Below are 17,620 nucleotides of genomic sequence, written 5' to 3' on the forward strand. Positions count from 1 at the left end.
GCAGTTCAGACAGTTGAAGACAAAACTGCAGCCTTGGCTGAGATGGCCCCGTTACCCTGTGCTTCCTCTGTGGCTGCTGGGAACACTTGGCAATGGCTGAGCAACAAGGAATTTCCAGACCTGAACTTGACATCATTTTTCTGACTTAGGTACTATCATATCCTCCCTTACCCCTAATGCATGATGAGCTTGGGATTCAGAGAAACTCTGTAGCATCCAAGATCACAAAGGCATTGAATCAGAAGAGACGCAGTTTGAAGCCAAGTATAAATGTCATTTAAACTTACGCTTTTCCTTACACTCTACCCAGAACCAACAAGAAGTAATGAAAGGATAGAGAAGAGAAGCGGGGGAGTCAGGGTGGTCTCTGATCACAGAGATGCAGCATGTGTTCTTGTAAATGTATCCAGGTAGGAAAATTGATCCTTTGATGAAAATGGTTGGAACAGAAAGAATTCCTATCTTTCAGATAAAACATGATTAAGCAATATAACAGCTCACATATTTAGAAAATAATGATAGGAGTTGCACTGTGCTATTTACTATGTACCTCAAAGGAAATATCAAATTAAACTAATGATTTGTTCATTTCCTATAGTCAGAAATTAATGGGCCATCGAGAATGCTTTGTGGAGCCAGAAGATCCAAGTCAATATGTAGACGAAAAATGAGAGGGTTGACATGTGTCACATTTGGCATGGTCGAACCAATAAGAAGGATCATAAATAGCTTCTGTAATTAGGTTTTCTATCCTGGAGGGACAGATATTTGGAAAATAGCAACCTGACTTTTCGATTATCCTATATCTGGTTGGCACAGGAAAAAACAGAATATTTACACCCAGCTCCTTACTTGCCCCTGATTTCTTTGAAATGGGTAGGAATTTCCCTGAAAGACAAGGATGTGTGTAGCTGCCCCACAACCTTGACCATGAAGCTTCACCACACAGACTGTGTCCCAGGATGTTAAAACATCTTTTTCTTTACTTTCAACCTTGCTAATGGTCATTTTATTTATCTCTTGTGAATTCCTTAGAAACTCTGTCAAACCTGTTAATATTTATTGCACCAGTCCTTCTACACATCCCCACTGTCACTACAGTAACCTGGGTCCTCAGAGACCTCTCAGTAGCTCGTGGTGATCATCTCTGAAATGTGTCTGCTTCCCAGGGATTGCTCTTCTGACACCAACCTTCCTGCTTTTTCTTCCTAAAGCACAGATCTGATCATATCACTTTCCTCCCTACCACCATCAGTATCTCCTCCTTATTCATTCTTTTCTAAAAATATATATATGAAAATGCTGTAAAAATTGCTCACATTCCTACTTCTTAAAAAATAACTATTAAGTAAGGATGTCTCCTGTTTTCTTTCTATTCAAAGTTTCCCTACCCAAGGAGTCAATTAGGTTTCTACTTGTTCCTTTTAACTCACATCTCTCGGCTCAGTTCAGTCGCTCAGACATGTCCGACTCTTTGTGACCCCATGGATTGCAGCACACCAGGCTTCCCTGTCCATCATCAACTTCTGGAGCTTGCTCAAATTCATGTCCATTGAGTAGGTGATGCCATCCAACCATCTCATCCTCTGTTGTCCCCTTCTCCTCCTGCCTTCAATCTTTCCCAGCATCAGGGTCTTTTCCAGTGAGTCAGTTCTTCACTCTGGTGGCCAACATATTAAGAGTTTCACCTCTCTAGACATTGTTTAATATGAACTTCACTTATATTGTGTTTGGTAGAAAACTATTTCTGTTTTCCCAACAGATAATCAATCACCCTAATTTAGTTTTAAGATAATCTTTACGTTTCCCTATAATTTAAAAATGACTTACCATATTTTTATATCAACATATGCTTTTGAACTGTGGTGTTGGAGAAGACTCTTGAGAGTCCCTTGGACTGCAAGGAGATCCAACCAGTCCATCCTGAAGGAGATCAGTCCTGGGTGTTCATTGGAAGGACTGATGTTGAAGCTGAAACTCCAATACTTAGGCCACCTGATGCGAAGAGCTGACTCATTTGAAAAGACCTTGATGCTGGGAAAGATTGAGGGCAGGAGGAGAAGGGGACGACAGAGGATGAGATGGTTGGATGGTATCACCAACTCAATGGACATGGGTTTGGGTAAACTCTGGGAGCTGGTGATGGACAGGGAGGCCTGGCATGCTGTGGTTCATGGGGTCGCAAAGAGTTGGACACGACTGAGCAACTGAACTGAACTGAACTGATACTTGGAGTATTTGCTAGAGGATTTCTGTTTCGTTTATGTCTCAGTATTCATACACCATTATCACATTATGTCAGCAACTTTGCAATAAGGATTTAGACCTGCTAGGCCAAATGTCTATTCAATATTATTCTTAAAAATAATTTTTAGTAATTTCATATTTGATGTTATTTAACTAGCTAACCCTGAACCCTTATACCATAGAACAAAAAATAAAATGTTTTCTTAATTCTCATAAGAATTGTAGTAACTTCATAAATGTGAATTTAGGAAAGATCAGTATCTTTATGATATTTAGTTTTTCTCACACAAATTTGATGTCTCTTTATTTATTCAGGTTTAATTTTATGCTCTTATAAAACCTTATACTCTTTCTTCTTATAGCTTTGGAATTTTCTTATAAATTTGACAAATGATTGTATAACTCTTTACTTACTCTTTTGCATTTTATTGGTAAAGCTTTCATGATTTTGAAAAATAGGCAACTCCTAAAGCTCCTGATAATTTGATTCATGGTCTAGAATAAGGAAAAACAGAGTACAAGCTACCAGAGAGGTACTGAGTGGTACCTCAGATACCACTGAGATCTCAATAGGTCCAAATGGTATTTGACAACTCAAAGTATTAATAGTAATAACTCAATTTTCAATTAAAGAAAGGTTTCTAAACAAAATATTCACCCAGATCTCTCATCTTCTCCTGTGTGTTAGGGGCTCAGCTACTATGAATGGACAGTTGTTACTGTGACCTTCTATTTTCATTCTCAGGGCAAAGGCACTGTTTGTTAATAGGACTTAGGCTAGGACCAACCAGGTGGATCTGGCATGGACAGAGGGATACTCAACCTGTGTTGTGTGGGTCCTGGAGGATGGCCAGCTCATCTGTGCTCAGAGGAGCACCCAGATGCCTCTGACAACCTTTTTTTACCCTGATCCAAGATGAGTATCTCCAGATTACAAAACAGTCTCCAAGAGTCTTCTTACAACATATCAGAGAAATGGATATTATTTTCAAGTTTTAGTTTCAATAAGGAATCTATTATTTCAAAGGAGAGAAAATTCTACAAATTTCTTCTTTTATCCTAGGGAAAAAAACAATAACTCATCACAGAACTTATTCTCTTATCTTGTGTTGCCATGGTAAAGAATGTTACCCAGTGAATGGAGAACTTTGTTCACATTTTACAAGTACACTTGTGATGGAGTATTTGCATTTTCAGTGACTGAAGAGTTTCTTCCTTTCAACAATATAGCCCCAAATCCCTAAGGGACAAGTTTTGGTGTTTGTGAGAAGAGAAGGGTCTTTCTTTGATGCAAACTCTGAGCAGTTTCAACAGATTTGAACACCTGGAAATTAAAAAAAAAAAAAAAGGCTTAATTCTTTGAATACTATTACTGGAAATTTAGGAAGGCAGGTGGTTAACCCGTTGGTGGTGAACTCTTCTTTTCCTGTTTTTATTCCTTTCATCTTTCATCAGTGTCTTCAATGATTTCTCCTCCATGGAAAGCAGATATTTGGGTCCTTTTGTCTGAGGAAAGTTAGTAAAACACCAGATACCATAAAACGTATGTTTAAGGACTTTCAAAAGAATCCAGAAGATTGTATTTCCAGTACAAAATTTTTAACTTCCAGTCGTGACATGGAGTTAGGAGAAGGCTAAGATTATTGTAGGAGCTTCAACCAGTGTGACAGCGCAGGTTGGAAGAAGATATTTGGAAAAGCAACTGAGCTTATAGTAGCTGCCCCTGGTAAGTAATGTTTTTCTCTTTTTTTCCTTAGTTACGGGAAAGTGACAGGTGTTTTTTTTAGAGAAAACAATCTGTGTTGTGTGTTAAGTCGCTTTAGTCATGTCCGCCTCTTTATGACCCTGTGGACTATAGCCTGCCAGGCTCCTCTGTCCATGGGATTCCGCAGGCAAAAATTCTGAAGTGGGTTGCCATTTCCTTCTCCAGGGTATCTTCTTGACCCAAGGATCTAAAGTATTCACTTTATCTAACTGCCACATGCTTGGTCTTAGCATATGAACAATTCCGCAGGTACTGGTCACTGTACATGGAAACTCAATTACTTTGTAAATGATTTTTTCTCTCCTCAAAAACAGAATGGGATTTTTCTTTGAAAATACACACACACAAACATAAACTATTAAAACAGACTCAGATTAGATAGTAAAATATTTGAGGGCCTTGTCTTTTTTATTGTTTTGTTTATGTGTCAGTATTCTTACACCATTAACATATTATGTCATTACATCGGTATAAGCTATTGAATCGATTCTAGACAATCTATTAAGTGAGAATCACTTTTCTTAATTATTTCTTCTCTACAGTTTGAGATAAAACACAGTGTCCTTGTCTCCCAATATTTCACAAAATTACATTATCGGTTTTCATCTCATCCCTAAAATCTGTACATAAAAATTCTTATAGTAAATGACTATAGAACATAGGTAAATCCCATTTCTTATTACTGTAGCTTCTTAGAGGGAGGCTGAGATCAGTTGAAATTCATGCAGTCACATCTCTTGTTACATTTCCTGGATATGGATCAGTTTCATGGAATTTGTGAGCTCAATGAGCCCTGTCTTCCCTGGTGGCTCAGATGGCAAAGAATCTGCCCGTGATGCTGGAGACCTGGGTTTGATCCCTGGGTGAAGAAGATCCCCTGAAGAAGGGAATGGCTACCCACTCCAGCATTCTAGTCTGGAGAATTTCATGGACAGAGGAACCTGGTGGGCTATAGTCCATGGGGTTGCAAAGAATCAGACATGACCAGAGACTTTTACTCCCTCACTTATGAGCCATGTCAGCTCCAAAGTCCATGGAAATAGTTTACATGGTTGAACATCCTCATCTGCGCATTCTCTTAGCATTTATTTATTGAGGGCAGTTTCTGTGTTGGCTGATGGAGATAAAAGAGTAAGCTAGACAAAGATAGAGCAAGTCCCAACACTCAAACAGCTTCTATTCTACCAGTTGAGCTTTATAGATTCTGGCTTGATTGGGACCCATATTCTATGATCCGTGGCTGCTAGACAGATGGCTGATTTTGGATTGATGGACTTGTTTCTTTCTCAATTGACGTAATAGTATTAGCTTATAAAACTCTTATATTTTATCTGGTGGAAGAATTTAATGAAATGTCCTTAAGTCATCCCACTAAAGAGAATTTTAGTATCAACTGCTATTTGCTGAGAATCAGACAGCAAAAGAAATTTCAGTGCCGTATCTCATTCCTCAACAGGAATCATCTTATTCCCAGTTCATATATAAGGACACTGAGGTTTCAAGAACCTCAGTTACTAGTGTAAATTCACCTGACAAGATACATTGCAAAGTTTAGGATTCAATAGGGATTTGTCTATTCCAAAGTGCATGATCTGAACTGTTATTGATGTTCAAAACACTTAAGTCATGTTTTTACATCCTGAGTATTTACTGTTCCATAGCCTGACCTTTTCCAGTATTCTCACCTGAAAAACCCATGGTCAGAGGAGCCTGGCAGGCTGCAGTCCAAAGGGTCTCCAAGAGTCAGACACAACTGAGTGAATGAGCACTCAGCCTGACCTTTAAAATGAGTGCTTTAATTGACTACTTAGTAGATTATAATTTACTTTACTCTCATGTGTGAAAACAATGCTTCTGCTCCTCTTTGGTAGTTAAAGACATATTTACTCTAAGTGACATTCTTGACCAAGAACTGACTTTATACTGAAAACCCTTTTTGAAAGCAGATTTAAAAAGATTCAGGCAAAATAGTGAGAAAAGATGGAACCCTACTCCCAATGGATGTGAGATGGAAACAGAGGTAATCCAAGCAGCCCAGAGAGAGAAGGGACAGTTCTTCAGTTCTTGACACATTCATACCTTACGTGGTTTGCTGAAAGTCACCTCTGTGTCATGGTACCAGAATCAATTTCTCCATATATTTATGTAAATATTGAAAAAAGTGGACACAAATTCAAAACAGATGCAATTCTGTATGTTTTGCATCTATCTCACAGAACTAGGATTTGTAAACACGTTATCTGATTCCTCACGCTCTGTTGGAGTTAGAACTTACTAAATTATTAAAACCCAGGGCAGAAAAAGACACACGATATTTGTCATTTTATATGTTGCTTGTTTCCAACCTCCATTTGAGAAGACCTAAGATAAAAACACACATACAGGGACTTCCCTGCTGGACCAGTGGCTGGGTCTCTGAATTCCCTGTGCGGGAGCCTGGGTTCATTCTCTTATCAGGGAGCTAGATCCTACATGCGGCAAAGAAGAGCCTGTGTGCCACAACTAGAGACCTGGTACATTCGAATAAATAAATATTTAAACACACACACACACAGGTTCAAGCAGGGCAAAAATAGGAATAGAAAATCAAAGGTACTCAGGAAAGTAGAAGGAAAAAGGCCTGTGAAGACCTGGCAGGAAGCACAGGGTAAGAGTTCATTCTCAGAGATAGGAGAGATATGTGTATGTTCTATCTCTATAAACAAGTGATTAAAAATTTTAAAAGTTGAAAAAATGTAGTGGAATAATATTTTTAATTAAGTGATAAAGAAGCACACCAAATTTTCCAACAAGGTATGTTAAAATAATATTAGAAAGAGATATCAACGCAGGAGTTTTTTAAAAATGAAGTAAAAGGGGGACATTGGCTTCAACATCTGTTATATGAATTGGAAGAAATGGTCTTTAAATAAATCCAGTTCTTGCTTCCAGGGCATCAATGTTACAAACATCATAAAGTTTAATGTCATTCAGAGATGACCCTGCAGAGAGGGTCAGGCAGGGAAGGTTTTCGTGATGCAATATGACTCTAGGAGAATCTGAGGACCAGGTATCCTGCCATTTCTCTAGTCATCCTGTCTTGAAGGCCCACTGCAAGGACTCACAAGTTGAACTCTGTTCAGGAGCTGGATAGAAGTCAATTCAAGGCTAAAATTTCTAGTCAAAGCTTGGAGCCAAAATCAATTGTGGTCTTGATTGGGGGGAATGCCATTTGTTTTGTACAAAACAAGTGAAACAGTTTCATATAGTAACTGCATATATTAGGTTTTAACCAATGTTCCTTTTGATTTTTTTAACCCTGGAAATACAGTGGCTAAGACAAGACTAGTAATTTTCCATCAATTTGGTTTGTGAAAGGCATGTTTCCTGTGATGATGGAGTTGAGGATTTCAGGCAGTTGAGAGCACAGTAGAATTGCAATCAAGGGAACCAGAGTTCAAAGTTAATTGGCAGGGATTTACATGAACATCTTCATTTTCAAATAAATAAAGCATCAAAGGCTTTAATTGACCCAATTGGCTCAGTCACAGAACTTATAAGGAAAATGAAGCAGGATCAGAAGCCTGGTCTCTTGAACTGAAGGCCACCATAGTTTCCCTAGGATTTGAAGAAGTCAGAGAAGCTAAATTAGTTTAACAATTTCCATATGGGTTGAATAATTTTGAAATTATTATAGAAAAATATTTGTTAATGGAATAAAATTTTTGTCGTAGGTAGATAGCAGGAGAAAGCAATTTTTTTCAAGGGAATTGGGGAAGGCAAGAAACAATTCAAGGAAAAACATATGGTTAAGAATGTTTAGGAAAAAATGGGAATGTGAAAGGGGATTAAATGTAGAACTCTTAGGAAGAATTTTAAAACAAATCCCTGTTTGTAAAGGGCACCATGGAAAAACATTGTGCAAGTAACCTAATAGGATTTGTCTTGTGTACATGAGGACTACTACTAAGGATTCATGTATAAAGTGTGCAGTCATCTTGAAAGTGTTTGGCCCAAGGTTTAAATTTGTTATTATAAGTAAGTTTTGTGAGTTGACACATTTCCTTTTCTGAAGTGGAAGGGTTGTTTTCAAAGAAAACTTTGGAATCAGGTTGACTTGGAATTTCAGGTACAGTACTTACTGCTTATGTGAATCTGGGTAATTATTTTCTGGCCTCAGTATCCTAATCCATAAAGTGGGATAATAATATATACCCAGTAGGGGTTGTATAAAAGTTGAATGAGATAGTGTGTAGCTATCATATTTGGTACATTGTCTTGGCATATGATAGGGAATGTATATGTGTACCTACACTCAATTCAAATGTTAAGGGAGAATTGTATGCAGTAGGGAGTTGTTTGCAGACAAGAACGCTGACTGAATTAAAATTCTCCAGAGAATACAGCTGTATTTTTAACTCCTCAAATGGAAAGTTATCTTACTGTCCACTCACTGCAAAAAATTGAATTTGGAGATATTTGTCTCTCCTTAGCATATTTTTCCCACTTGATAAGAAAAATGAGTTATAAATATGTTTTTTAATATGTCCTATAGAGACATTTTCATAGTTACCTGGTCTTCTCCCTCAACCTATTCCCACCACGCACTCCCATTCACCCTAAAACAGTTTCCATTATAATAGAATAAAATAGATTTTTAAATAATAAATGTGTTCATGAAGGCTGGAAGCATTTGATATGGGCAGTTAAAAGTCATACCCCATTGTAACATGTGGAGAAAGAACAAATGTAAACGTTATTCCAGCCTCTGTTACATATTAGCGGGGACTTTTAAATTTTACGATGTCTTGAACCTCTCTTCCCATTGAAAATAAGAACAATAAAACATACCTCACCACCTACTGTGGATGAACAACCAGGCTATAATTCAATGACAAATTTTCTTCCTCTTAGCACTTGCTAGATTGTTCCAAATCACACCAACATTTGTGTTTGTGAAGTAACTCTTTTTAATTACTATTTCATTTTCTCCTACAGATAGAGACCTTGATATAGACATGTCCCCCAAGCCCACTATGTTTCTTCCTTCGATTACTGAAATCAAGCATGATAAGACTGGAACATATCTTTGTCTTCTGGAGAAATTTTTCCCTCATGTTATTAAGGTTTATTGGAGAGAAAAAAGTGGCAACAGAGTTTTGCCATCCCAGCAGGGAAATACCATGAAGACTGATGACACATACATGAAGTTCAGCTGGCTGACCGTGTCGGGAAACTCCATGGATAAAGAACACATGTGTATTGTCAAACATGAGAAAAATAAAAGAGACAGAAATCAAGAGATTCTTTTTCCATCAGTGAATGAAGGTATGTGAATAGAAATATAAGTATAACCTCCTAGAACAATTTTTCAAATGGATACTCCACCTCTTCTATCAAGCATTAATGAAAAACAAATGCAAATCTTTCTTAAATTTCAAGCTATTTCCTTACAGAATTAAAAAAAAAAAAGTTTAGGGTTTGAAATGCAAAAAAGAAAGAGAAAAGTTTACCTAAACTTTATCAACCTCAGTTTTATCATCCAAAATATTAAGGTCATAATGAAGTATTTTGGGGTTGTTATATGGTTTAAATCAAACAACATATATGGAAGCACCTAACAATTTAGCACACTATAAACACACAAAAAGAGATTCCACTGTTGAAGATCTTAGTTTATTAGGAAGTAAGAATAATTGTATGTCTTTTATGAATGTTCTATTCATCAAACAAAGTCATCTAATTTCAATCTTGCTTTACTCAAACGGTAGTCCAGAAACGAGTCTTAACATCAATTGATGTGCTTATGAGCAAGCCAGAGTACAGATCAACAGAAAGCAGAGTAACTTGGCTACTGTACATTTATTATGGTCCATGGTGTTAGGTTTCTAAGATTTGGATTTTTTTATATATCACTTGGAGTAAAATTTTGTGATTAAAGTCGGGGTGAGGCTAGAGTACACAGAGTTACTTACATTCTACATAATGAATATATTTCTTGCCATTGGAAAATGCCTCTCACCAACTTTCATTGAAGCCTAGCACGTGCCAGGCCTGAAGGGAGTCTGGATGAACACACTCAGGTGAATTACTGTCCTTTCTATAATTACTCAAAAGTCCTAAGTCACTTAGAGTCCTGCATCATATAAACACACTGACTAAAGGTCCCAGAGGGCTCATATGAAGGAATCAGAAGTCCTTTTAAACAGTGAGAAACAAGCCGATCATAGCATGTGCAGCCAGTTTTGCTGTGTGCCTGTCTGAATTTCTTTCTTTTTTTTCAATCTGAATTTCTGAAGTAAGTCTTTATCTTCTCTGACCCTTAGTTTGTCCTGTGATCAAATTAGGTCCAAACATTTGCTTTGGTCTTTTCTTGGAGCTGTGAAGAGCAAATGAAATAATGTCAGTGAAAACACTTGCTTTAGATAACATGACATAGATGTATTTATTCATATATTCATTGTATTTTTATATCCTTTCCTAAAACTCTTTAAAAGTAAGATTACAAAATCACCCTAAATTTTTGTTTTACCATAAGAAAAAGAAGGGAAGCAGATATGCAAAATGCTAGTTTAATATAGCGATGGGCTTAATTGTCCTTATATTTTTATTTTTTGGGTGATCAGGGAAAAATGAGAATTAAAATAAGTTTCATGGTGATGATTATTGTAAAGGAAACAAATTCCAGTTTATAATGTGTTTCACTTGGCACTTAATTGACTAGGCAATGTTTCCCATTGACTACTCATGGCAGCCAAGCTAAGAGGGCATTTCTGTTAATGCCATTCTACTGCAAATTTCTAAGGAGGAACCAAAATGACTATTGTGACTGTTTTCTTCCCATCCAACAAACTATTATGTATACAAATAAATATTTCACTTACATGTATTCCTTTTTACCTGGAGAAGGGAATGGCAGCCCACTCTAGTGTTCTTGCCTGGAGAGTCCCATGGACAGAGGAGCCTGGTGGGCTACAAGTCCATGAGGTTCCAAAGTGTCAGACACGGCTGAGTGGCTAACACTTTGATGTCTTTCTAAAAATTGTAAATAAACCCAACTCTCACCTCAGGTTTGTTTTTTTTTTTTTTTTTACGAAATTGTCTTTCCTTTTTTAATAATTTTATTTCTTTATGGCTGTGCTGGGTCTGTGTCGTTGTGCATGGGCTTTTCTCTAGTTGTAGTGAGTGGGGGTTACTCTTCCTTGTAATGCACAGGCTTATCATGGTGTTTTCTCTTGTTGCGGAGCATGGGCTCTAGGGAGAGCAGGCTCAGTAGGTGTGGTGATTGGGCTCAGTTGCTCCACAGTGTGTGGAATCTTCCTAGACCAGGGATCAAACCCAGGCCCCTCGCATTGGCAGGCAGATTCCTATCCACTGCTCCACCAGGGAAGTCCTCCCCTTAGGTTTTCTATAGCTAGAGGACTATAAATGGGATTTGGCCTATTTTTTAGTCCTCAAAGGAATCACACTGAAATGCTGAGCTCCTGTAATAAAATCATCATTGCTAAAAATATTTAAGAAAGGAAGCTGTTTTTGGTATGGAATTCTGTTTTCTGTCTATAGATTAATTTTTCTGCATTTCTATGGATTATTTCTATGAAGTACTTTTCACAGCTTTGTCTCATTTAATCTCCCTCAACGATCCTTAGAGTTCTGACTCTGCCATCAGTGATATGACTCTAAGCAAGTTACTTACCATCTGATTCTTATTTCCTCCTTTGTAACATGGAATCCTCCAAAATACACCTCACTCCAGTGTCAGTGGGAGATTAAATGACATACTGCATGTTCAGTATGTAAGCGAGTGCCTGGCACAGGCATTGAGTAATTATTATTACTCAATGGCTATTAGTATTAGTATTGTTTTCTTTATTCCCACACATACCACAACTGCAAGAGTATCGGATGCTGGAGATATGAGTGATGTAGAAAGGTGTGGCTGGTTTTTCATTTTTCCTTGATGGGAAATTTGCTGGAGCCAGATTCCTTCAAATAAGAGATTCTGTTTTATTTTCTGGGATTGGATGAATTTGTTTTGATGTTGAACTGATCTACTGAATTATGCAGAATCAGACCAACTCTTCCTGGGTTGTAGGGCTCATATTTTTTAATGAGTATTTCTTTCTCAGCAGATTATCTACTTATATATGTTTTAATAATACATATATAAACACAAACGCACATTGCCAAATAACAGGCATGAAAAATTGACGAATAATTGTTCTCATTTCTTGTAGTTGCCTCTTCAGTTGTCACTACTACTAAACCTCCAAATGATGGTTTGAAGGATAAAAGTGGTAAGTTTTTGTCCATGTTTGCCTTTATGTCATGCTTCAGTCTTTTTTTCCTTCTTATCCCACATCTTCTGCATCTCCTGCATTGCTTTCTGACGAATTTCCCTTTTGAAGTCTACCTGGCTTTAAAGTAAAAAGACCAATTACCTGCAATTGTGGGGCTCATCATTGTTATACTTTTAATGACTCCTCTTCTGTCAGGAAAATATATTCTATCAGGAGAATACATATATGTGTACAGACATATAGCCACAGACACACACATGTATGTACAGACATATAGACAGACTAAAATAACAGGCAGGGACAATTGATCATATATATATCTGATCATATATATATATCATATATATATCTACACACACATGCATATATGACTTCCCAATATAAAGAATCTGCTTGTAATGCAGGAGACCTGAGTTTGATCCCTGGGTCAACAAGATCCCCTGGAGAAGGAAGTAGCAATCCACTCCAGTATTCTTGCCTGGAAAACCCCATGAACAGAGGAGCCTGGTGGGCTGTAGTTAATGGGGTCACTAGAGTTGGGCATGACTTGGTGACTAAACCGCAGCCATGGCTTCCTAGGTGGCCGGGTGGCAGGGAGTCCACCTGCCAGTGCAGGAAATGCAGGAGATCTGGGAGATGTGGGTTCAATCCCTAGGTCGGGAAAATCCCCTGGAGGAGAAAATAGCAACCCACTCTAGTATTCTTTCCAGAAGAATCCCACGGACAAGGAATCTGACGGGCTACAGTCCATGGGGTAGCAAAGAATTGGACAGGACTCAGCAATGGAGCATGCACATAGATGTCTATATGCACATGCATATGCATATACATATCACACTGTCAAAAATAGATATACACAATCAACTAATACTTGCTCTCCTTTCTTCTAGAAAAACAAACCCCTGCTGGAAATTCTACAAAAGCATGTCTGAAAGATGAAAACAGTAAGTTTTTGTTTAGTTTTGTTGTTATGTCAGCTACAGCACTTTTTTCCACCATATAAAATTAACTTTTGAACTTACTTGGTTTAAGGTAAAAAAGCTATACTGTTGGGATTTGCAGAAATAGACGGAGTGGTATTTTAAGTAAATCTATCATTTCTTGGGCTTGGTGGCTCAGTGATAAAGAATCTGCCTGCCAATGCAGGAGACACAGGTTCAATCCCTGGGTTGGGAAGATCCCCTGGAAAAAGAAGTGGCCACCCACTCCAGTATTCTTGCCTGGGAAATCCCATGGACAGAGGAGCCTGGTGGGCTACAGTCCATGGAGTCTCAAAAGAGTCGGACACGACTTACCTACTACACGTTATCACTTCCTATGGGTCATCTTAGCACAATAAAATGCTGGTTTTGGTGTGAGATGACTCTAAATTAGAAACTGTCATGATAGATTCTGAACCATTTACACAGTGGATTTCATTTGTTAGTGTGGCTTTTGTTTCTAACGACCAGGGAAACATGATATGCCTTTGCTTCTAGTATTTTGGTTGTGCTAGTAGTTAATACGTGAAAAGACACTTACTGAAATCTTCTTATATGGAAGGTGTTGTGCTGTATCTTGCATGCATTTTCTGTGCATGCAATGTTCTCTTTACTAAACCCCACTATCCACCCTCTGTGAACACCAGAAAACTTCATGGATTGTAACTTTTGTAGGAATCTAACTAATGCACAACATATAATGGCTCAGATGCTTCCAAATCAGCAATTCCACTTGATGTTTATGCTAAGACTTTTCCTGTCTGGGGTATTTATCACATGTGGAGATGCAGGGCCCCAGAGCAGTTAAGAGTGTGTTCTTTACAGTCAAGTTGCTAGGAATGAAATACGGTTTCTGGTATTTTCTAAATGTATGGCATCTGGCAAATTCATTCTCTCCATTCACAACTGACTTGTAAAATGGAAACGAAAATAACAATCTTATAAATTATTGCGAAATGAAGTAAGATTAGCACTTTGCTTACAAAGCTCTCAGAATAAATGCCTGGTATTTGGATCATGGTTAATGAAGATTAGCTGTTTTTATTACTTAGAGACATAGTGAGGGCAAAGAAAATGCTAAAATCTCTCAAAAATTCTTTTTTCCCACTGCACTAATTTATTAAAAACACAGACTTACTTTTTAATATTTAGAAAGGTTCTAAGTGAATTTAGCAGAAGTTGTTGATTGACTTGAACTTTAAGTTGGATTCTGAGTCGTTCTGGCGGTGGTGGGATGGTAGTGGTGGTCCTTGTTGACTGTGGGGATTGGTGATGCTGGGGTGTCACTTTATAGTAGGTTGTCAGAAATAAACAATTGTGACCTCATCCCATCACTGTGTACTGACCTTTCAGAAGAACAGGCAACTAATCAAAGGACTTCTCCTAGATACCCTGCAGCTGCAGCTCATGAATACCTCTGCCTATTACACATACCTCCTCCTCCTCATTAAGAGCACGGTCTACTTTGTCATCATCACCTCCTGTGTGTTCAGGGGAACAGGCATCTGGGGCAGTCAGAAGAGCTCATGACAGAGGGGCCCCATAAGAGGATCAGCGTTCCTTTATCATCTACGGTCTCTAAAAGCTCTGCTGAGAATCTAGCCTGGTTTTTATTCTGGATTTGGGTTATTTCATGTGTTATTTTTATATTATGTCTTTATTTTGTAAGAGTTTTTCAAACCACTGGGCAAACAGACAGTTTGACTCTGTAACAAGAAATTCTGCCATTACTCAGGGGCAGGACCCAGGGTGGGTCCGGACAGCCTCTCCCCTCGCTGTCCCCACAACCTCATCAGCTCCCTGGGCTCCTGAGTCTTCACGCCTTCTCAGCGCACACAGCGGGCAGCTCCCCATCTCTTCCCTCAGCGCCTCCCCCCAGATCATGACCCTGACCCTCCCTGCCACACACCCTGGGGCTGCCAGCTTTGCTACTTGAATTCTGTACTTTCTATTTCATAATAGACGCGATTAATAAAAGAAAAACGCAAAAGTCCGTCTTTGTCTGTGTGTACTTTAATTTTACGAAATCTGACCAAGGTAAAAGACAGCATGACAACCGAGCTATCAAATTCAGCCCTGGTTGTAATAATGATCAACAACACATTTCTAAGTCCTTCCCTGGCATGGTGGTTATGGCACTTTCTTTGGGGCATTGGCCCCAAGGGGATCCATAGCCAAAGCAAGGTGCCTGGGTTCTTTCTCTTTTAAAGTCAGCGGATTCAAACTTACTGGTTCGGGACATTCCTGTGGTGACTGACACTCAGCATGACTTTCTCAGTGTGTGCTCAGATCTGTGCTGGTGTCTCTTAGGCACTGCCTCCTGATCCTCATCTTAACCCCATGAGAACTGCACCGATACCAGAGGGGCATCGGGTGGAGGTGAAGCATGCAGACTCTAATCCCTGAGGGCCTGCATTTGAACCCTGGGTCTGTGTTAGCATCTGTGTGACCCCAGGCAGTGATTTGAACTCTCTGTGTGATGAAGTTACAGTGCCCTGTCTCCTGGAGCAGGTGAAGTAGATAAGTTCATGATGCATGGTCCACGCAAGCCCTAAGCCACATTAGCATCTACTGTTGGTAGCTCTACTGTAGAATCCGTAGACTTCACAGTTACACAAATGCACTGAGAATTTTCTCTGATCTCATTCCCCATGGACAGTTTAGATGTAGATGGAACAGGGATTCAGTTGTTGCAGTTCACCCAGATAATTCCATTAATCCTCTAAGCACCCTTGGAGGAAAGTACAGTTAGAGGCCACAGTTTTCAGATGGAAGAGGTTATCTGCTCATCACATCTACTTTTAAAGTAATAGTTATTTAGAACCGGGTTTCTCTGACCTCCGAGCCTGTATTTTGTTACTTAACATCTCTAATTCACCGATAAGAAGATGAGGTCCCAGAGAGGTTACGAAATATGCCCAAAGGTAAACCCAGAGCAGTGCCAGAGTCCACTTGGGCCAGGTCTGCCTGACTTCAAAACCTGCTCCCTTTTTCAGTACACCAGTGGCTCTCTTATTATAGTGATAAATAAATGATTAGAGACATAGATTGATAAATGTATAAGAAAAAAGTCACTGATGTCCAAACTACATCACAGGCCAGGCATCACATTTAAAAAATTCTCCTTCATTAATCCTAATGTGCAGCCGGGTTGAGGCATCAAGTAACTGAAACAGTTCTAGCGTTGCCAGCTCAGATCTCACGCAGCAAGGGGCCATCACAGAGCTCACAAGTGTAGAACGTGCTTTACTCGGAAAGTGATCTTAACATCCATTCATTAATTTCCTAAGGAAACAAAATGTACTAAGATTTATGTTCGTTAACTGCAGCCCCCAATGAACCCTAGTCCCCAGTAAGAAGCTAAAAAATAAACTAAAAGACCACTATGTGTCTTCCAAAAAATATACATCATGTATATTTATTGACTACTCCAAAGCCTTTGACTGTGTGGATCCCAACAAACTGTGGAAAATTCTTCAAGAGATGGGAATACCAGACCATCTTTCCTGCCTCCTGTAGGCAGGTCAGGAAGCAACAGTTAGAACTGGACATGGAACAACAGACTGATTCCAAATCAGGAAAGGAATATGTCAAGGCTTTATATTGTCACCCTGCTTATTTAACTTATATGCGGTGTACATCATGTGAAATGCTGGGCTGAATGAAACACAAGCAGGAGTCAAGATGGCCGGGAGAAATATCAATAACCTCAGATATGCAGATGACACCACCCTTATGGCAGAAAGTGAAGAAGAATTAAAGAGTCTCTTGATAAAAGTGAAAAAGAAGAATGAAAAAGTTGGCTTAAAACTCAGCATTCAGAAAGCTAAGATCACGGCATCTGGTCCCATCACTTCATGGCAGGAAGATGAAGAAACAATGAAAACAGTGACAGACTTTATTCTCTTGGGCTCCAAATCACTGAAGATGGTGACTGCAGCCATGAAATTAAAAGACACTTGCTTCTTGGAAGAAAAGCTATGACCAACTTAGACAGCATACTACAAAGCAGAGACATTACTTTGCCAACAAAGGTCCCTCTAGTCAAAGCTATGGTTTATCCAGTGGTCATGTATGGATGTGAGTGTTGGACTATAAGGAAAGCTAAGCACCAAAGAATTGATGCTCTTGAACTGTGGTGTTGGAGAAGACTCTTGAGAGCCCCTTGGACTGCAAGGAGATCCAACCAGTCTATCCTAAAGGAAATCAGTCCTGAATATTTATTGGAAGGACTGATGTTGAAGCTGAAACTCCAATATTTTGGCCACCTGATGCAAAAAAACTGACTTATTTGAAAACACCCTGATGCTGGGAAAGACTGAAGGTGGGAGGAGAAGGGGATGACAGAG

At 38.9% G+C, this 17,620-nt stretch overlaps 2 gene segments (V, D, J or C); both read left to right on the forward strand.

The window, feature by feature from the left end:
• Positions 1–3,929, forward strand: part of LOC122438571 — a 34,243-nt gene extending 30,314 nt beyond the window's left edge. The window contains 1 exon segment of the V gene segment in view: positions 3,910–3,929. Within this exon segment, the coding sequence occupies positions 3,910–3,914 (5 nt within the window).
• Positions 1–15,264, forward strand: part of LOC122438570 — a 57,962-nt gene extending 42,698 nt beyond the window's left edge. Inside the window, 5 exon segments of the C gene segment in view lie at positions 3,916–3,973; positions 8,990–9,319; positions 12,229–12,288; positions 13,182–13,235; positions 14,659–15,264. Of these exon segments, the coding sequence occupies positions 3,916–3,973; positions 8,990–9,319; positions 12,229–12,288; positions 13,182–13,235; positions 14,659–14,801 (645 nt within the window).
• Positions 15,265–17,620: the final 2,356 nt, after the last annotated feature.

The sequence above is a fragment of the Cervus canadensis genome, chromosome 3 (genome assembly GCF_019320065.1).
Source record: "Cervus canadensis isolate Bull #8, Minnesota chromosome 3, ASM1932006v1, whole genome shotgun sequence".
Taxonomy (NCBI): Eukaryota; Metazoa; Chordata; class Mammalia; order Artiodactyla; family Cervidae; genus Cervus; species Cervus canadensis.